Raw genomic sequence first — 22,327 nt, 5'->3', positions numbered from 1 at the left:
ATCAGATACCAAACATAATGTTTTTCCAATAGTATTGGAAGTGCCATATATACAACCCTATGTAGTATGTGTAGTACAGATAGTATTTAAACATATTTAAACAAACGACTGAAAAGTGGATGAATATTATGTCTGTTCTTGCTCTTGGAGCTATAATCACCCTCGTCCTCTGTACTACTGTTGCCATCGACTGCGATCACAAACCGGTCTGCCAGTGTGGTGATTATGGAAAAATCCTTCCATAGAGGCTGTGGACTGCTATAGGCTATTGATTTAACCCTGCTAAGTTTGTTGTGGGCTCTTCTTGGACCAGGTCGCGTTTAAAACCCTCGTAGCTTAAGGTTTAAGTTGGCAAACGAAGTTATCACCTTCCCCTTACAATTATGTAAACGTATATGTACTAAGCTTCATAAGTGCTTGTGATAGGCCTACAATCTAAATGAATAAACAAATTTAGAATTTTAATTTGATATTGCATAAAATAAGTTTCAGTCCATGATTATAAGATTGACAGCACAAAGACTATGGATAAACTTACTTGGAAGATGTGTTTTATTTGTTGCTTTAGCGAGTTGTTGTAATTGAAATTAATAATCTTTAAATTTTTGAAATGAATTTATGTTAGATTCAGACAATTTATTATTGTCTGTGTATGAGTACTTACACTTGCAACAGTTTTTATGAAATCCAACAAATTTTAAAGAAAAGAGTAAAAATTGAGAAAACGAAAACCTGTTATCCTACGCAATATTAAATATCGACTAAGACCATAGGGACATGTGAAATGCATATTTAATCGATACCTTTACGTTAATTACAAAATGAAGATGACTTTTTAATAATGGCATTTTATCTAAAGAGGAAATTGAAGCTCATGATCAATCTTTTTAATTATACCTAAATAGCTGGTATAAAAATACAGACAAGTATTTTAGCATATGAAATATACTGGAGTCTACCTAAAATGAAGGGGTTTCTGTTGTATTTGTGTTGCCTTTATTTTATTATTTTTATCGGAGGTAAGTATTTTTTTTATTTTAATATTGCTTAGTTCAGTAATCTATCTAGTATTTAGTTTTCTAGGCAATTGTTTATATAAGTTAGAGTAAATTTATCTGACTTTGTATTTTTTTTGACTTGTTTAAAGTAGTAGTAAATAACTAAGTAAATCTATTTATTGACATGAAATAAGACCACAAGGTAATAAAATGTTGTCAGGTAAGGTAAAATTATTCTTAATAAATGCCAAAGAAGAAAGTAATTTGATTTTTTTTAGATGTTTCATGCAAAAAACATGATCGACATGATAAAAAGATGGATGATAAAATAGTAGGTGGCTCCGAAGTAAGTATTAAAGATTTTCCATATCAAGCACACCTACTTATCGAAACGGACCAAGGAGAATTTATATGTGGAGGGTCGATTATTAGCAATACCTATATTTTGACGGCAGCTCATTGCTTGCCCGGGTAAGGATACATTTTTATTCTAACCATACATTTAGTTATTATTCAAATTAATGAATATTTTATAGTTAAGCTACCTTTAATGTTTGTTAGAGGTCTTACTAAGTTACCTTAAATCTTTGTAGGTAAAAAATCAAAAAATGCTTTGTAAAGTAGAAATTACAACTATTTTTAGATTCGTCATTACTTCAGAAATTATTCTATTGTTATTTCAGAGCCAACAAAGTGAGTGTCAGAGTAGGAAGTGCAAATGCTTATGAAGGCGGCGATTTGATAGAATCGACCGACATCAAAGGGCATCCTAAATATAATTCTAAAACTTATGATTATGATGTCGGACTTATTCGTCTTGAATCTCCTATAGAATATGGAGAAACAAAACAACCAATTCGATTAGCTGGTAGAGGAACGAATATTCCTGCGAGGACTAAAACTACAGTTTCTGGATGGGGCACTACATCTGTAAGTATTTTATTTTTCATAATAAAATATATGATCCATTACAAATGAAGGGCAAAATAATAACAATAATGTACATTAAAATGAAATATAATTCAAAAAAAATCACATCAAAGTTCGAGACAACCAGACAGCTCGAGTTCAATTATTGTTGGTATGAAAAATGCAGCTTTGGTATTCACAACTATTTATTATTTCTTTATATAATTCTTTCTTTAGTATTATAAAATTCTTATTCCCGGTTTTTCAAATATTTAGTTAAAACATCGGTCCGGCCAAGGAGGTCAAACAAAATATGTGAGGGTTGCTGATTTCCATATATAAAATATGGCTGAAAATTTTACTAGTTACAATAAAAAATATTTTATCAAATATATACATAATCGAAAATAATGTTAAAAAAATAAACATTATTATCGATGGGTATAAGACTTTAGAGATTGATTGATATTACTTTGTACATAGTGAATTAATTAACTTTAGTTTATTTTTACGGTATCTTATGGATATTTTGTTTTAGGAAAATGGAGAAGCTCCTGAATTATTGATGGCAGTTACAGTGCAAACTTTATCAAATACTAGCTGTCGCAAATCGTATCGATCACTTACAGAAAACATGATTTGCGCTGGTGTTCCTCAAGGGGGAAAAGACTCATGTCAGGTAGTTTTGATTATTCCAATTCATATAGAATTACTGCTAGTTCTATAACAAGGTTTGATCTAATATTATCAATTCCGGCCCACTATAGGGCACGGGTCTCCTCCCACAATGAGAAGGGTTCAGACCGAAGTCCACTACACTGGTTCAGCGTGGATTGGTGGACTCCACACGCCTTTGTTAACATTATGGAAAACTATCCGGCATACGGGTTTCCTTACGATGTTTTCCTCCGTTGTTGAAGCAAGTGAAATTTTAATTGCTTAAAACGCGCATAACTTATAAAAATTAGAGGTGCATGCTGGGATTCGAACTTGGCCCCCAAAAGTATAGCCAAAATCCTAACCACTAGGCTATCACCGATTCGTGGTCTGATTTTGCCTCATCTATTGCCGACTACAAGGTACGGGTCTCGTCTAAGAATGAGAAGAATATAAGTCGTAGTTAACCACGCTGGCCAAATGTGAACTGTGTCACACTTCCTTGAAAACATTGTAAGAATCTCCCAGGCTTGCTTATTAGAATTTTTTCCTTCACTGTAGGTACTGATAATTGGTACTGGATTATTCTGATAAAATTCCGCTCGAAACAAGGTAATTCGCGTAGGTAGTGGGTCCCATGTCTTGGAGAGCACGTGAAGTCGTCGGTCCCGGTTATTTACACGGGATTATCCATCAACACGTACGAAGCGTTTTGCTTCTTCCTTTCTGATCCGCACCGCAAAGGCCTGGAATGCCCTCCCATCTTCCGTCTTCCCTGATACCTATAATCTGGGTACCTTCAAATCAAGAGTGAATAGGCATCTTAGACTGCATCATCATTTACCATCAGGTGTGATTGCAGTCAAGCACTTGTCTATATATTTAAAAAAAAAAAAAAAATGCGATAAGTATTATAAAAGACCACCAAACAAGCAGAGCAGCGTGGTACCCACCACTCTGCTTGCTTGGAGAACCCGCATTGCTCCAATGCGGATTGGTAAGCTTTTAGCTTACCAATCCGCATTGGAGCTCCCCTCACTACTATGGCAGACGAGGCCTGTGCCCAGTAAGGCATAGATAATGACGATGGTATTAATCGTGCTAATTATGTTGTACACAAATTTATATTAATGTCATGACTGAACTAAATTACATATTAGTGGTGTCCTTTTTACAATACTCTCCGTTGAAAAAGATAGAACTATTTTCAGTAGTGGCAATTTTGTTTAGTTTAGAGATTTGTGTGTAAAGAATTGGCACTAATATCTCTTTTACTTTTAAGGGTGATTCTGGAGGGCCAGCAGTGGCAAATAAGCAGCAAATTGGGATAGTATCTTTTGGTTATGGTTGCGCACGTCCAGGATTCCCCGGCGTCTACACAAGAGTAACAAGCACAGCGATCCGGGATTGGATTAAAGAAAACTCTGGAGTTTAAATGACTACAAAATACGCATCTGCTTTCAACAATTGTATAATTATGTATTTTGGTATTGATTATATTGTTTTCAGTAAGTAAATAGAAGATTGTACATTAATGTTCAAAAAATCTGTGTCAAATTGTATAGTTTGTTAGTATTGGTAGTTTTTGATTTTATGTGGACATAATAAAGGCACTGTTTACTGTATGGCATTTTAGGTAATTTTATTATTTATTTCTTTCAATCTCTTGTTTTTTTTAACTACACACGTATCATTCATGTGTTTCATTTGTGACAAATTTGTATGATATTAAGTTTATATATGAACATGTTGCGTAAATAAGGTATTTTCAATCAATAGTCTATAGCAGTAGACTGTTGTACTCAGAGAGGAGAGGCAAAGGCCTCTCCCCACGATAGGATTGCCCATATCATCTCGCTGTGTGTGTACATAGTAGTAAGTAGTGATGGCGATAATTACATTCGTAAACTTTAAACTAAAGCTACAAGGGTTCACTCCGGTCCGGTCCTGCTCCGGTCCTGCTCCGGTCTCAGAAGAAGTCCACAACAATCTTAGCCGGGTAAAATATGGGATAATATGGTAATTAAATAAATTTGGGTGTAAGTTACATTGCAGTAAGATTATTGTGGGATAGCCGGTCAATGAGGCAGTTAAATTAAAAAATTACTCCAAATCAGTTTCATCACGGGATCGTACCGTAACCCTTAATCATTTTGCAGCACATCTCTATCGGTGGGATGGTAACCAGTCACGGGCGAAGCAACTAAAACCGAACTAGTAAAAAATCGTAGCTTTTGCATACAGCGATATTTCCACGCGTAGTAAAACGCTTCGGGCAAAACTAAAACGCTGTAAACGCGATAAAGTCTCATCGTGTTTACTTTTGCATACATTCATAAATCCAGATTGTAGAGCGGTTTACGCGCTTTTGCGAATCATGCGAGTGGAAATGTCAACGTGTACAGGAACTCTAAATGCTATAGTATTTAGTTCGTTGGTATAAAAGAAAAGTTCTTTCAACAAGCAAAAACAAAATGAAACCATCAAAATCAATTAGGAAATGAATTTTTTACTTAAAAGAAGAGTAGATTGATTACTATTTTTTTTTTTTTATAAGTAAATAAATGCAGGCTGCTACTGAAATATTTCTTTCTTTGGGGTAAGGACATCTGCCTTTATTTCGGAGAGAAAGAAGTTTATTCCACGCCATGATCTTCTATTTTCAGAACTTATGTGCGTTTTAAACAATTTAATATCACCTACTCTTAACGCTGAAGAAAAACATTGTGTGGAAACTTGCATGCCTGTGAGATCTTCATAATATTCTCCAAGGCGTGAGAAGTCTACCAATGCGAACTTGGCCAGCATATTGGATTTTTTTTTATTTATTATTATATTACAAGTTAGCCGTCGACTGCAATCTCACCTGGTAGTAAGTGATGATGCAATCCAAGATGGTAGCGGCCCAACTTTTTAGGGAGAATAGCAGTTATATTTTACCCCTTATCTAGATATTGTTTCCCCAATCAGTTTCTAAGCGACATCATACCAGGTGGTAACTAGCCACTTTATAGTATTGACTCTATCACCAGTTTGGAAGCCAGATTCTACTGAGTAGAGCCGGCAAGAAACTTAGCAGATTGCTGATATATTGATTATCAGATGGGCCATCTGCTTCTACTGAGTCAGGGCCGTGAGTGAGGGCTATCTGAGTGAGGGAAGCCCAAGTGTTAATCACTAGTCTATCACCACTCAATTGAATAAGGGAGATCAAAATATATAAATTACACTGCAAATATTTATCCAGAGTGAACGCTTTAGTAAGCCATGACGATTAAGACACAAAAAATATGATATTCATGACTAAATTGCTAAATTATACTAAAACATGTACAGCATGAATACGTTTATAAAATTTTCTCGGTAAACAACAATAAAAACAAAGTTTCGCTCACTGTAATGATTGATTAACCAAGCCTCTCCATATGGTAACTGGATTACCAAATTCAAATATTCTCTATACATGTAGGTCTATCATAGGCACTGCAGATGCACATGACGCGTTCATACATAAGTATATGTTTACATAGTTGTAAGGTGATGGTGATAGTTTCGTTCGCCAACTTAAACCTAAAACTACGAGGGTTCCAAGCGCGCCCTGTACTAAGAAGAGCCCGCAACAAACTTAGCCGTGTAATTTATTTTATTATCTTCATCTCACACTCAATATTAATATTTAGCAACGAAGTCAGAGCAACTCAATGTGAGTTTAAGCTTTTTTATTGTTAAAGTAATCCTTTGTATCATAATAAGATTTTTCTAGAACTTTGAACTTATTGGGAGGAATCTATGAGATTTCAACAGGTAATTAGTTATAAAATAATATACAATTTCCCTTGACTTAATTACTAATTTTATGAAGCCTAATAAACTGCACTACAACTTTATTTTCATTTTTGATAAATATCTATCTATACATATATATATCATAATCATGAACACATTACAGGCCGAATACAAGGCACGGGTCTCCTTTCAGAATGAGAAGGGTTTTGGCCGTATTCTACCACGCTGGCCAAGTTCTACCATTGGTAGAATTCACACGCTTTTGATTATGGAAAACTCTCAGGCATGCAGGTTTCCTCACGATGTTTTCCTTCACAGTATAAAGCTAGTGATATTTAAATTGCTTAAATTGTAAAACGCGCAAAACTCCGAAAAGTCATTGGTTTGTATTGGTCTCCGCGAAAGGAAGGCTGATGCCTTATCCACTATGCTGACACCGCTTCGTGTATATATAGATACTCTTTATTGTGTAATACATATACCATTACCTATTTAATATTTCGAAGGGCATGCAAGGAACCCGTTGTTACAAAGTGACGCCCTGTTTCCATCAATCTGAGGAGTACTACTTACCTACTTAGTCCTACTTAGTCCTAACTTAGTCCTCAGGTACGACCGGAACACTGCAATGGCAGTAGAAACCAGCATGAGGGTAGCACTTTCCCGGACAGGCTTTGTCACCAAAAGCTCTTCTATTATATAATTCGGACATATTAGATATCCACACCTTGTATTTGAGTGGTAGTATTTATTTAGCGCACCTTACATTTAACTGTATTAAAACTCTTTTTCTTCATCCGTGACAACGTGTATGCGATATTTTACAATACTTGCAAAAATTTAAAATCGTCGAACCGAGCCGAGGTCTGAATCCTCGCAGGAGGCAGTCCCGGGTCAATGTCCCTCCTTTCCCATGACTTCGAGCTCTGGGGCTCTTCTCATAGCGAGTTTTAACGCTCGCCCCATCTCCCCGGTGAAGCTTTTTGCACAGTGGCGTCCATAGAGGGTATGCACAGGGTATGCAGACGATATAAAATGAAGAAATTACCCAGCACGAGTTATATATAATACTTAAGGGTAGGCTTTATTTAAATTACAATGCCTATTCTTAAGTTTTTTATAATTCTTCCTGGAGATTTTCTTTGTTTTATATCATCTGCATACCCTGTGCATACCCTCTATGCACGCCACTGCGTGTTGGTCCCTCATTCTTACCCTTAGTTGGTTATCAGCTATTATTCTTCTAAAAATAGGTATAACACTTGGTCAAGTAGAGCATATTATGTGAAAGGATAGCAAACAAACCCACATCTATAACGCTAGTTAGGATAGGATAAAATACAATATTAAACTATAATTTGTACATTTTTACTGAAAAACTAATATAAATGACTTTTTAACAATGCACTAAGGAGCCGCGTAAAGATAAGAAGTAAATCATTAAGATAACTAGTACGTACTTGTTTTAACATATAAAAAGACTGTGTTTAAACACTTGTTTATTCAGTGTCAAAACAATGCGGAAGTTTAGCATATATTGTTAATTTTCGTTATCTCTATTTTATAAGGTAAATTTTTTAACATAACCATTCTCAGTATATAAAAGTATTGCTGGCCATAGGCCTTATTTGCCCTAGCAAGATGAATTTCCACGTCGCTTTAGTGGGAATTCATATACTCGTAAAATACAAGTATTCAACCCCCCATTTAGGTTTCGTCGTCGCGCCGTACGAAATCTGATCTAACTGCAAAAACCTAACAGGTTACCATCTTAGACTGTCATCATGACATGACATCTTAGTTATTAATATTATTGTATTTGCAGATGTCTTGTGTAAGAAACAAAATCTTGATACAAAGGCGAATGATGAGAAAATAGTTGGTGGTTACGTCGCAGATATCAAAGATGTACCATATCAAGCGCGCTTGACTATTGTTACCGATAGCGGTGCATATGGATGCGGAGGATCAATTATAAGCCAGAGATATGTACTGACTGCGGCTCATTGCTTAGCTAGGTATTAACTTGTCATTTATTTATTCATTTACACTAAAAACTTAAATTCTGTTAAACTCTGTTAAACTATTCAGTAGCTTGATTATTTATATTATAACTAGCTGTTGCCCGCGACTTCGTCTGTGTAGTATTTTTTTTTGATGTGGCATTCAATTTAGTTGTACTTAGTTCTAAAAAAAAATATAGTATTCAGTATCGCAAAGCTTTAAATGAGGAGTTCTGTCCTATATCTCCAACCACATTCAGATCTACACAAAGTTTGAGGAAAATTAAACACAAATTATAACCTCACAGTATAAAAATAATTATTTAAATCGTTTATAATTTGTGGGAGTTATGGTGTAAAATCTTCAAACAGTTTCATTCCCGCTCCCAAAGGAACTGAGCTTAATGTCGGGATAAAAAGTATTTTATATTACTTCTAATACTTCCAAGAATATGTGTTCAAAGTTTCATGAGGATCAGTTGAGTAGTTTTTGCGTGAAAGCGTAACAAACAAACTTACATTAACATATATAATATTAGTAGGGATAGGGATACGGATAGGGATAGGGATGGAAAAATCTAACAAAAATGAGTAGTAAAAAACTATTATAGCTACATATACCATGCTATTAAAGGTATCAGTATCATGAATATATTGACCCATTACCGGCTTACTTACCGGGCACGAGTCTCCTCCCACAAATAGGAAGGTTTAGGCCGTAGTCCACCATGCGTTTGGTGAGCTTCACACGACTTTTAGAATATTATGGAGAGCTCTCAGGCATGCTGGTTCCTGACGATGTTTTCTTCCACGTTTAAAAGTTAGAGGGGTTTCAACTCGACCCCCCTATATTATAACTAGTTACACTTTTCAGTGGCTAGGTATTATAAGTATATATGTATGTATTTTATAAAAATATCTGTAATCTTAGTGGAAATAACACAAGGTACGCTTACTTTGGGGCTAGATGTCGATGTGTGTATTGTCGTAGTATATTTATTTATTTATTTTAAAAATTATATCTCATGTACCTTATTCCATCTTATTAAAGCTTTATATTTATTCTTTAAAGGAAAGTAAATGTGTCATGCGCTTTTAACTTTACAGATATCTTTGTTGGGTTCAATATAATTTAAAAAATACAAAATTCAAAATTCATTTATTTCAAGTAGGCACTTTTGAAACGTCAAGTCTGTCTGTGTGTAGTGACTCTACCACCGGTTCGGAAGGCAGATTTTACCGAGAAGAAGCCGGCAAAAAACTCAGCAGTTGCTCTTTTCCAACATTAACAATTTACATTTTACATTTTAAAGTTCCTTTTTCTATCTTGTGAGAGATGAAAGCGGAGCCGGATGCTTCCAAGCAACCTTGTCATTAAGAAATTCATCAATTGTATAATAACCTCGCTGTAATAAATGTGTTTTAACACATTCTTTAAACTTATGCATTGGTAGGTCCAAAATTACCTTAGGAACCATATTATAAAAGCGTATACTCAGTCCCACAAATGACTTCTGCACCTTTCGCAGACGATATGCAGATGTCACTAATTTATGACCATTTCTTGTAAGTCGACTGTTTATATCCACTTTTTGTTTATAAAGACTAATATGTTTTCTTACAAATACTGTATTGTTATAAATATATTGTGAGGCTACCGTAAGGATACTTATTTCTTTAAATTTTTCACGGAGAGATTCACGTGATTTAAGTTTATATATTGACCGTACAGCTCTTTTCTGCAATATGAATATGGTTTCAATATCAGCAGCTTTGCCCCATAGTAAGATCCCGTAAGACATCACACTAGTACGCAAAGTAAACAAGTCTTGCTGTTTCTACGTCAGTAATCTGTCTAATTTTCCTGACGGCGTAGGCTGCCGAGCTAACTTTACCTGCTAGTGTATATGGGTACCCCACTGAAGCTTACAATCCAAGATCATGCCCAGAACAACTGTGGAATCTTCCATTTTTAGTGATTCTCCATTTATTATTATATTTTTATTAACTTTCTTTACATTTGGTAAAATAAATTCCACACACTTAGTTTTTTTTGCAGTTAAAAGTAAATTATTGACAGTAAACCAGTGCGACACATGCGACATAGCACGGCTTACATCGTCAGAGTTATCTCTACCTCTATCAGTTTTAAAAATTAGAGATCTGCAAACAAATATATAAATAATTGACATAATTGATTGCTTTTTATCTTTTTATATTTTCAGAGCTAAAACTGTTTATGTAAGAGTAGGTAGCAACTACGCTGATAGAGAAGGTGCATTGTATTCAGCTACAAAATTCTGGCAACATCCTAATTACAATAATAAAACTATTGATAACGACGTGGGTATAGTAAGTCCATCTATTCCTATCCAATTTGACACAAATACGAAGGCAATCAAATTGGCGAGCAAAGGCAGAAATATACCAGCTGGGACCGAAGCTCTTGTTTCTGGATGGGGACTAACATCCGTAAGTATTGTAATTTTTATGTCTAAAAATCAACTGCTTAGTAGTAGCACGAAAGTCTTTTTACACATAGGATTCTTTCTCGTAGGATGAGTACCAAATACGCGTTATTTAAGAACGACGTCTTAGCCTGCTCTCAGGGATACGGATGCGTCTCACAAGGGTTTTTTTTGTAATAATAATTGATGGCTTATAATAGTGATAGTCTTTCCAGGTGAGACATTGTGAGAAGGACTCCACGATTTTTAGACCTGTCAGTTTAGTATACTGAATTGGCATCATTGTCTTTTTCTTAATTTAGAACTGGCACTGGAAGTGCACTAATCCGCACTGGGCCAGTGTGGTGGGCAACGGTCAAACCCTTCTCACTGTACGAAGAAACCCGTGCAATGAAGACCGCCAAGAATGAGTTGATAAATGATCACCAACCTTAAACCCTAATACCTAGTATATATATACTTAATGATTGACAAACCAAGCAGATACGATGTTGACGGCCGATTGGCGCAGTGGGCAGTGACCCTGCTTTCTGAGCCAAGGCCGTGGGTTCGATTCCTACAACTGGACAATGTTTGTGTGATGAACATGAATTTTTTTCAGTGTCTGGGTTTTATAAGTATTTATTTATATTATTCATATAATTATTCATCAGACATCTTAGTACCCATAACACAAGCTATGCTTACTTTGGGGCTAGATGGCGATGTGTGTATTGTCGTAAGATATTTATTTATTTATTTATTTTATGTTGAGTGGAAAACTTTTGCCTTTGTAAACCTTTGCAGTGCATGCTGGGATTGCGTCCTACTAAGTGCCGCTCTGTATCCATCGTCCATGTCTCTGTATTTACGCTAGCAACCAAGCCATATAGATCGGAACACAGTAATACGGCTTCGTGTCAGAAATAAGAGTAGCTGTAGAAATAAGCATGGTGGTAGAACTTCCCCGGACGAGCTTCCTCCCATACAACTCTACTACTATTTAGTCATTCTACGCACTACCTGGCAAAGCCGACAGGGATATTACATGGAGGAAATTCAAAATGAAATTTATATTAAATTTTTTGTGCCCGACTCTTTTATTATTGTAAAATCATCGTTTCTATTTAGGAAAATGGTAAAGGAAGTGACAGAATCATGGCAATTAGAGTGCCTACTGTGTCAAATGAAGACTGCCGCAAATCATACAGCTTGATCACGGACAATATGATTTGTGCCGGTGTACCTGAAGGAGGAAAAAGCACGTGTCAGGTGACTAATTCTAAAACGTTACATATTTTAGTAGTTAATTACTTTTTGGTTGTTATCAATCATAAAAGTTGCAATATCCTGCCATCCGCAAATTCGATGTGTTCAGTGCCGCCAGGGTTAGCGTCCGATTGCATAAGATTTCACGACGAACATAATCTTAAACAGCAATATTTATCCAGCTCACGCTCTTTCTCTTACTATGAATATATATAATGATAATATTTTCCTCATCCAGCTGATAACATGAGCCTATAATATCTCACTGCTGCTGGCTGGACCTGGGGCTTATAGTCACACTATTGCTCTTATGCGGGTTATGGGTTAACTGATCTTTTATAGTTATAAAAACCAGCTCGGAATTCAATGTCAAGGGCTGATTTGTAGTGAAATAAAAATAAATCGATAATAATTATTTCAGGGTGACTCAGGTGGACCAGCTCTTACAAAATACGGGCAAATTGGTGTGGTGTCATTTGGAATCGGTTGTGCTCGCCCCGGTTACCCTGGAGTCTATGCCAGAGTATCGAGTACAAACATACGCAACTGGATCCAGAATATAACTGGCATTTAAAACACCAATGAGCCAACTACCAATGTCAGATTGACCACTCCATTCTAAAATAAACTGGCAAAGATTTGGAACTTATAATTGATGCATGGAATATTATTTATGCATACAATATTAAAAAAGATTTGGTAGTGTTACGTAAAACTGCTTCCAATTAATTATTATTAACAGGATATCCCGCATAACTCTATTTACGCATTCTTAATGGATTATGACTTAATTTAATTATGGCACTGTTTATTTTTATAATAATAATATGTATTAATACACAAATAGTTACAAGATTATTTTGTTTTTATTGCAATAAAAGTGCTGAATTCTTTTAAAAAAATGAATAAGTCCCGTCCTCTCTCCAGTATTTTTAAGAACTGACCGAACAAGCATGGGTTTTACTTTTGTATGATATTAGGTAGTCACAGGTAGTATGGAAGAAAGAATAAGCTCAATCGGAATCGATTCCTCAAATACTCCACAATGACAACGTTATTGCGTCGCTTGCGTTTGAGACTCAGGACACGATCATAAATATCGTGTTCTAAAAATTGGTCTTGAATTCTGAAGACCCCAGAGCTGGCACTAAGCACCACCAGAGTTTTGGGTACCATGCTCATATTAAGTAAACAATTAGACGGCTTATATTTTTTGTAAACATTAATGTTACTTTGTAATTTTTATTATTTTATGTACTTACCAGCTCAATTAATCTAATCAAATTAATCTATATAAAATAAAATAAATTTGAATACTTGACTAACTAATTAAATAAATGTTATATTGACTAATGTCAGAAGTAAAATATGTGTGATACAGACTATACTTAAAAAAATGGCTCTTATATGTGTTTTATAATCGTTAATGCAGTAACAAGTGTGCTAAGTTTGAATGATGAATGTCAATAACTGGACAAAAACACAATAACTGGTTAAAAACACACCCCGGGGAGAACCCCCGGGGTGTGTTTTTAATACCTAAACAAATACCTATGTTTTAATGATAATTCGGATGGTTACTTGTAGTGATCGTCTGGTTAATCTGGTGGCTAAATTTCTTTTATTTACCTAATGTATAATATTTTGCATATTCATCAATTTCATGTTTTTTGACATGACATGATTTTATACCATTCCATTCCTGACATGAAGACTGATATGGTATGATGGTATGGTTAAGGTTATTTGGAGGAAAGAAAATCGTATTACCAGTAGAATAAATAATTCTGTGGGAGGATAAACCAGTAGACAAATACCGAAGAAGAAATGGATGGATTGTGTGAAAGCGGATATGCGTTTGAAAGGAGTGGATAGTGAGATGATGGCTAGTAGAAGTGGGTTAAAGGAGAAAACAAAGACGTGGAGACCCCCCTACTTATTGTGAGATAAAGGCAAAAAGAAGAAAAACCGAGAATTAAATCGCGACCTGCTCAATGTAGATAAACTATAGTTGAGCGCCATTTTCATCTAATGGACTCCATTTTTGTTTTCCGTTCACATGGGTCCCTTACATATCGTCTTCGTACCTGATGTGCTAATAATTGTCAAAGCCCACCTAAGGGCCTGAGAGCTTGATCTACAATATGCATATAATAGAGCAAAAGGCATGGACATAAAAAAATAGAATACATTCCATAGCTTATAAAACTTACCTACTAGCGAATTGGCACAAGGTACCTACCGTTCTGCTACTGCAGTTAGTTACAAACTATTTTACAGGGGAAACTATATTCACATGTTCAACTGGATTGAGTACTGTTAACAACAGGTAAACTTTGAGAGTGAATGACAAAACTCGCAGCAAATGTTCATACGGACTCAGCTAGAATTTAAATGAATGAGAACTGTGAGTGAGTGGAAACTTTTTTAATTTAGCAAAAATTCAGGATTCAGGAGTCAGGTGTTCTGTCGACATTTTCACAGACGTTATCTCCTGACCCGTCACATAATAAAATCGCTCAAACAGTGAATTTTAATCTCTTACAATTTAGGATATTGTGGATTTAGCAGAGAATTTTAGTAATAAAGTTTTGGGTAATCGACTAGCGTGATTAAGAACAGCCACTAGACCTATGACCTGATAAAGAATAAAGCATGGGTCTGATTTCGAGGTTCTGGTGTAGACAGGTGTACTTGTTCCCGGGGTTTTTTTCAATTTCAGGGCAAATAAAATTTCAGAGCGGCCGAAGTCGCGCATAACAGCTAGTTATTAAAATTTGTATTCAGAACAAAAATTATGTCAAGGTCAAAACTCGTTCATTTAAATCAACTGTTAACTCATATAATAGCGTCTTTGATGAGAGGCAAAACTTTTGGCGCGAATTTAACTCTGGAGTGAGTTCTAACAAACAATACAGTGGGATTGAAATGAACCTGTACAGTTGAGATTGTGTCAAAAGTTTTTTAATTTCGAATAGAGATAAACTGTCTATGGGAAAGCTACATCGCAGGTGATATTGATGTCGTAAATAGCGATGAGACAAACGTTCGATAAGTAACTACGAATATATCTACTTGTATGTTTTTAATAACTGCTCAAATACTCGTACATAAACATTTGTGATTAGGTTCAGTTTTTATTTATATATTTACTAGTTGAGACTGCGAGGTTTTATGTGCATCAGCATTTTGACCATGGTTGGCCCACGGTTATTGAAATTATATGATATGGACCAATCACTGTGGGAGTTTGAGGCAGATATTATTGGTGGAGTAGTGATGTGCTGTCAATGTGATCGCATTTCAAACAAAAAGTTGTTATGCCAGCCACTTGAGAGCACATCAGTTACGCTTATAATGGTAGATAGAATAAGTCGCTGTGGTCGGAAACGGCCAGGAGGAATAAATATTCTACGAAAATACACACATCGCCATCTTTCCCGTAGTAAGCGTAGCTTGTGTTGTGGATACCTACTAAGATGGCTGATGAACATTTTTATGAATAATATACAGAAATTCTATAATATACAGACAAACATCCAAACGCTGGAAAACATTTATGATCATCATACAAACATTTTACAGTTTTTGGAATCGAAATCACAGCCTTGGACTCAGAAAGCAGGGTTGCTGCTCACTGCGCTAATCGGCCGTCATTTACATATGATATTGATCTTATTTTCTGTCTATTCTTATAAAATCGAACTAGTGGTATCCCACTACATTTTATGATGATGCCCTGTTACTTCATATTATTAGCTGCAAGATGGTAGGTAATAAAGTATAAATATACTAATAACTATACTTCATTACCTATAAGCCGTGATAGCTTAATAGTTAGAATTTCAGCTTATCTTACGAAGAGATTTTTGTTTTCCTCCGGCACGTACCTCTTATATTTCGCAGTTATGTGTGTTTTACACATTGGTATATATTACACATAGTGTTGATAATGATGATGATGACAACGTACAGCGTATAACAATTTCAGCAGAAATATTATCAAGAATAATATACCTTTCTTTGTTGTGAAGAACTTCATAAATTTGATGTCATTATATGCCGTTTGAACATCAGTATGGTATACTAAGCATCTGAACACACCAATTGTTGTTCCTTTCATAGTATTTACAGAGTATTCCTTTACATTGAATTATAAGGCATTGTCGTCGATGTCGGAAGGAAAAACTTTGAGTGAATGACAAAACTCAGAGCGAATGCTAGCACCGAATCCAGTAGAATTTAAATGAACCGGTGAATTTAAGTGTGAGTTAAAACTTTTTTAATTTTGGAAAGAGCCAGGTGCTCGACGATCTGACTGACAGTATCTACTGACCCGTCGCTTTATATAAAACATAATTGTGTATGCTCTGCTAAGCAATTCAAAAGTACTTTGAAAATTAAAGGACTTTGTAATTTTTTACTTTACGGTCGGCGTTTTTTATATTAATAATATTTTTTTTTATTGCAGAATCTGTATCTTGGGTTCGATATCAGATTGAAAAAGGGGTAAAATTAAATTAACTAAGTCCAATCACGTTCCTCGGGGCGCACTATCAGACCCGGTTGCTATAACAATATTTAATAATATATATATATCCTCCTGGCCGTATCCGACCACAGCGACTCCTTCTAGCTATTATGAGCGTACCTGATGTGCTCTCCAGTGACTGGCATAACCACTCTTTGTTTTAAACGTGCGATCACATTGACAGCACATCAGTACTCCACCAATTATATTGTAATATATGGCCGGCGATGGTCTGGCCTTTATCTCATTACGCCTAGCATCTTGCTCTGCACGCCTTTTAACTTCAAACTCCGATACTTTTTTATTTACGGAGTGTCTCCATCGCGGCCGATCTTCTGCTTCAAATTCCCACAGTGATGGGTCCATATCACATCTCTTCATGTGCCGCTTTAGCACATCTTTATACCGTAAGTGTTGCCCGCCCTGCTTCCGTTTCCCAACCTGACATTCGGAGTAAAATATGCGTTTAGCCACTCTTTCTTTACCCATTCTGGATATGTGTCCACACCACCGGAGTTGCCGTCTTATTATATAAGCCTCAATCCCGCTGACATTTGCTCGTCGTAAGACTGTCGTGTTTCTCACACGATCCGACCAGTGGATGTTCATAATGTCGCGTAGGCACCTAATGTGGAACCTGTCTAAAGTACGAAAATGCTTGCGGTATAAGCACCACGTTTCTGAAGCATACAGTAAGGTTGGTAGTACTATAGCTAAGTAAACGGAGACCTTCGTTGAGAGCCTTAAATCATGCGATCGAAACACCTTAGATCGAAGCTTTCCAAAAGCAGCAGAAGCAGCTCCTATTCTGCTGTTCACTTCGGCATCGAGGTTGCAATTGCATGATATAGTGCTCCCCAAGTATCTGAAATTACTAACTTCCTTGAGCGTTTCACTGCCTAGCTTAATATTGAATGGCGAAGACGTGGTCGTGTCAAGGGCCATAACCTCGGTTTTCTTACAAATTAATAATAAATAGTTAAAAAATCAAAGTTTTTAATAATAATTGATAGAGTCTATGCTCTAAAACCATATCTCATTTGAGAGAGGAAGAATGTGCCAGGATTCGGTTTTCAATTATTGAGTTATGAAGTACACCCCGACAGCAGACCCCGTACTGGGTAGACAGCCGACATGAAGAAAGTTTTAGGTAGCTGCTGGGAGCAAGTAGGTCCAGAGAGTGGGGTGTGAAAATTTTTGCAAGAGACCAACATCTAGCAGTGCTTGCATATTAGCTATGATAAAAATGACATTAGCTCATAAAAAATGAGTGTGAAACTCAAAGCGTAAAGACATTTGGCAAAAGATGTGTAAGAAAATAATACAAATAAAACGAAGGAAGAAAAATGTATAAATCACTTTCACAGAATGATAGTTATGTATCTGACAGACTATTTATCAATGACGCAAACGTTAATGCTCTGCGGATATTTTACATTACAACATTGATATACCAAATTTAAGATATACAGGTAAACTATTTTCTTGCTGACTAATATAGTCTAAAACCTATTCGTTTTTCTTTTTAGTTTTCCTAATCCTAAGGTTGCCTGGCAGAGATCACTACTTAGCGATTAGGGCACCTTTTGTATCCATTTTGCTTCATTCTTCAAGTGTTTGTTTCCTCGTTTTTCTGAGTGGTGTACAAATAAAGAGTATAAATAAATAAAATAGTCATAGATTTATGATTTTCTGTTGTTTGCCTCATGCCTACAGAGCTAACAGATGCTACTCTTCACTACGGTCTTAGACTAAAATGGAAATAGGCATGACAATTAAGGCCAGGAAATCCTCATCAAATAACAAAAGCAGATCTAGCCGAAGTTAACATTACAACCGGGGAGGAGGCTTTTACCCGTATAATGTTTGTGTAATAATATAGGTCAAGACGTCCTGGGTGTGATTTCCAGGTCGCGCCAGTTCTGTAAGAACTGTTAGGGTAATCGACTTTTCCATTAATACCTATTAATGGAAAAGTTGATTCAGCACCGGTTCAAACTAAGCGAAATAGTTGTATCCCCACCTATGAATCGGAGAAGCAATAAGTCATCGATCCCAGTTATTATAACTAATAAGACACACACCTACACATGCAACTCACATTGGAGCAGCGTGGTGGATGTATGCTCTAAACCCTTTCTCTGATGAGATGATTTTCGCCTTCAGTAGTAGGAAGGTAATAGGCTACAGAATATGAAATTAGTAAGACAGTTACATATCTCATATTTTGAATATCAACAGATCACAAAAACAAACATTTGTTTAACAAAACATGATGAAATGAATAAGCCTGTGTAGATAATTGTGGATATAATGGGAGAAAGATAAATCAAAACATAAGCACAAGGGAAATTTGCAAGGGGCGTTAAAGCTTTCCCGGTGTTACATTATTTATTTCATCTTATATTTAATTTTTAATTATTAACGGCTTCAGTGAAAACGGGGAGTTGACTACCATCACTTTACGTAGTATACTTAAAATACTCTTGGCACTCGTGTTTGGAAAAATTATCTTTTTTTTAATAATGACGTCAGGTTACGTCATTTATCGCTGTTTATCAAAAGTTTACTGCCATAATCGACGGTAGTGCGGCCACAGGTCTGAAATTGAGCACGTCAAAGAAGCTGTAATGACGTTGTACTTGAAGTAGGTACCCAAATACCGCCGGCTTTACACTTTTAGCAATACAACTTGCATTCAGTACAGTAACAGTACGCGAGAGGTTGACATCATTAATAGTTGTGTATTAAAACATACTTCTGCCTATTTTAGCATGTGAAGTACCAACCAATCCATTCTCAGTATATGAAGAATGGATTAAATCCCGGTAAAATGAATTTTAGTTTAAAAAGGTGGCTTCGGACTTAAAAATATCATTTTGGTCTGCCTTTCATGAGATGTTACATCACTACATGTTAGTAGCATTAGTATAAGATTTGCTCGCTCGCAATCGAGAAGTCGTTTTTGCATATCAAACACTGTATCGTCAAAATAAAATGACACTACTTTTAGAGTCGCAAATGTGCTTCTGACTGTCGTTATACAAACGTTCTGTCAAAACCCCCCTTGAAATGAAATGAAATGAAATTTTATATTCAAGAATTGTAGTCAAATTTGTGCTTTAATTCAATCCAACTAAGATCTATTTTGCTGCAATGTTCAAGAATTTCTATACTCGAAAACGACTCTTGGGTTGCGAGCAAGCAAATCCTGTACATTGCTACATGTCGACCTTCTGCGAACACTTTGGTGACTCCACTCAAAATACTAGTTGTCATCATTCATTTACACTTGGTCGTTAGTCCGGAATTTTGGGACTAAGCATGATGGTGGTACAATACGAGTATGCGTAATTATTTGTTTCCATAAATAGTAAATTAAACTGTAAAACTTGATAAGCAAAATGGTTGCAAGATTTGATATTTGTTATCTCATCAAACGTTCAATTAAAGCATTAATTTACAATAATTACGAAACATTTTAGTGTTTGATATTCTGCACTGTAGTTACAAACAACGGTGATAACTAGTTTCGAGTTTTAATTAAAAATAAATAATATTACGCCGTTACGACGGATCAGAACACAGTGATTATCATCACCCCTTCTCTTCCCGCGTCTGTCGTATGAGGCTACTAAGAGAATTTAGGTAACCGGAGCGCACAAAACAACGTCGTCTGTGTTACTTCTACAATATCATCATCGATCACCAAACCGTCTGCCTAGAGTGGTGATTATTGACAAACCTTCCCCTGATGTATGATAGGAGAAGCCTTTAGCTCAGATTCATAAATGATTTTTCCTTTTTAATAGAAATTATTTCTACTTCAAGACTAGTATTTGATAAAAACAATTTAATCGGTCAGAGAAAAAGAACATGTCATGTGCGTTTCACTGCTAACGTTTCATATGAACTAAAACCAAGTTTCTAATGAAGTGAACATTATATTGCACAAAGACGTACGTATTTTAAAGTGAAACCAAACAAGGTACTAGGTAGGTAGAAGCTTGTAGGTGGCACTGCAGATCCGCGTGTTACTGCAAAGACCGCCTTTCCTAATGAGGAGGATTTAGAGCGTAAGCCATCACTGCACCCGCTCTTGTGGGCTTATACGCCTTGGAACTGGTTCTTTGAACTGCGAGAATATTGTGACATGCAATGTGAATCTCTCCTGCACATGAGTTTAACAATTTGTTCATAGTTTGTGGGGTTCATTTTCTTAGTATAATTTAAATAAAAAAATAAATTAAAACAAATTTAAACCAAAAAGTTCAATAGAACATATTATCGGGTCTAGTAGAGGAGAACATGCAGAGTCCTCGGTCTTGGAAACAGTGTGGAGGGTCTAAGATATATTTAATGATTAAAAGATCAATGTTTGCTTTAAGAGAGGATATCTATTAAATCTATATGTCCCTTTATTTTACCTTGTTTTATCATGTACGTGTTTCGTCCAAACCTTCAGTTTGTTTTGCTGCTCTACCCTTACCTCTATTCACTAATAGGTTTGGACGAAACACGTACATGATAAAACAAGGTAAAATAAAGGGATTTAATAAGTAATGAAGACGTTTCCCTTGTTACAAACTAAACATCGAGCCCTTAAAAGAAATTTAGAACAAAAGGTTGTCGGATTAATTAAGAAAATAAAATAAATCCTTAACATCACAAAATATTAAAATTCTGCATACATATACATTTCCAGTATTACAAGGTATCTCATTGAAAATTTATTACGATTCCCCTTATAATTAAGACATTTCTATTCACCGTGAATAATATCAAAAAGACTTTGTTACGTAAAAATGTTATTTCTTTTCTTTCAAATTCGCTGTTCTCATAATTAGCTACTCCATAAGAGCAGGAAATACGTAGAGGCATTATGCGCCCGGGGCAAAATTCTCCATTCTGATTTTTCTGATCCGACGTAGCGAGATTGCTTGCTGAATTTAACACGTCTTAATTACTATTTGGTTGTTTGCTGAAAACTTACTATATCTGATTTTATTTTTTGCCTTGGGTTCCGTAGAGTTATGCAGCTTCAAGCAGCTATTGTATTTCAGTGTATAGTAAGAAAAAGAATTAAGTATGGAATTCGTAAAATATCCTTTTAATGAAATACCCTCTGCAATTTGATTGCATTGTTGAAAGATTGTTAAGTGATTATACTTACAATAAAAGAAAAAAGAAGTAGCTAGTTAATTTAAAAAACAATATATATTTGCAAATAATAAATACACAAAAGTGTATTCGTGGTCGATGAGTTATTTTTATGTCTAGTTATTTTTATGACAGTGAGTTTTGCGTTAATTTGAATGTATAAGAAAAACTTTTAAGAGTGTTTTATTGATGTTATCTACTTTAGTTTTATCACCATAGTCAAATCAACTGATGGTCCATTGCTGGTCATAGGTTTATGGCAAGCTGGTTGGTATCTTGGTGATCCTGTCGTACCGCTAACGCTGCTAACCGCTTAGTGGATTTTTGTCCAGCTGATAAAAGTGGTTTAGTCGCCATTGCTTGGTCGCTAAAGCCTTGGGCATGAGACTAGTTCTAGTAGTAGGGTTTATTTCAACAGTAATCATTTGAATTTCGCCTAGAACTTACTTTAATCAAAGCACCTGCTTAAAATAACGGAGTAAGAAAGGATAAAGAATTTTTAACCTATCTAAACAATTAAACTCAAGGCCTTAAAATTCGTAGCCACAAGCTATCTAGTCGACTAAT

The 22,327-nt window shown here is 35.6% G+C and overlaps 1 protein-coding gene across 1 annotated transcript; it reads left to right on the top strand.

Moving 5' to 3' along the window:
* The first annotated feature begins 959 nt into the window (after positions 1 to 959).
* Positions 960 to 12,643, top strand: LOC120623916 (trypsin 5G1-like). The gene is made up of 10 exons (XM_039890208.1): positions 960 to 1,019; positions 1,277 to 1,469; positions 1,682 to 1,928; positions 2,446 to 2,586; positions 3,847 to 3,993; positions 4,724 to 4,736; positions 8,176 to 8,368; positions 10,579 to 10,825; positions 11,932 to 12,072; positions 12,491 to 12,643. The coding sequence occupies exons 1-10, from the start codon at positions 965 to 967 to the stop codon at positions 12,641 to 12,643; spliced, it is 1,530 nt and encodes a 509-aa protein (XP_039746142.1). The 5' UTR covers positions 960 to 964.
* The last annotated feature ends 9,684 nt before the right edge of the window (positions 12,644 to 22,327 follow it).

This window comes from Pararge aegeria, chromosome 5, assembly GCF_905163445.1.
Source record: "Pararge aegeria chromosome 5, ilParAegt1.1, whole genome shotgun sequence".
In the NCBI taxonomy this organism is placed as follows: Eukaryota; Metazoa; Arthropoda; class Insecta; order Lepidoptera; family Nymphalidae; genus Pararge; species Pararge aegeria.
Note: the sequence above shows the minus strand (reverse complement) of the source record. Positions and strands in the feature narration are given on the sequence as shown.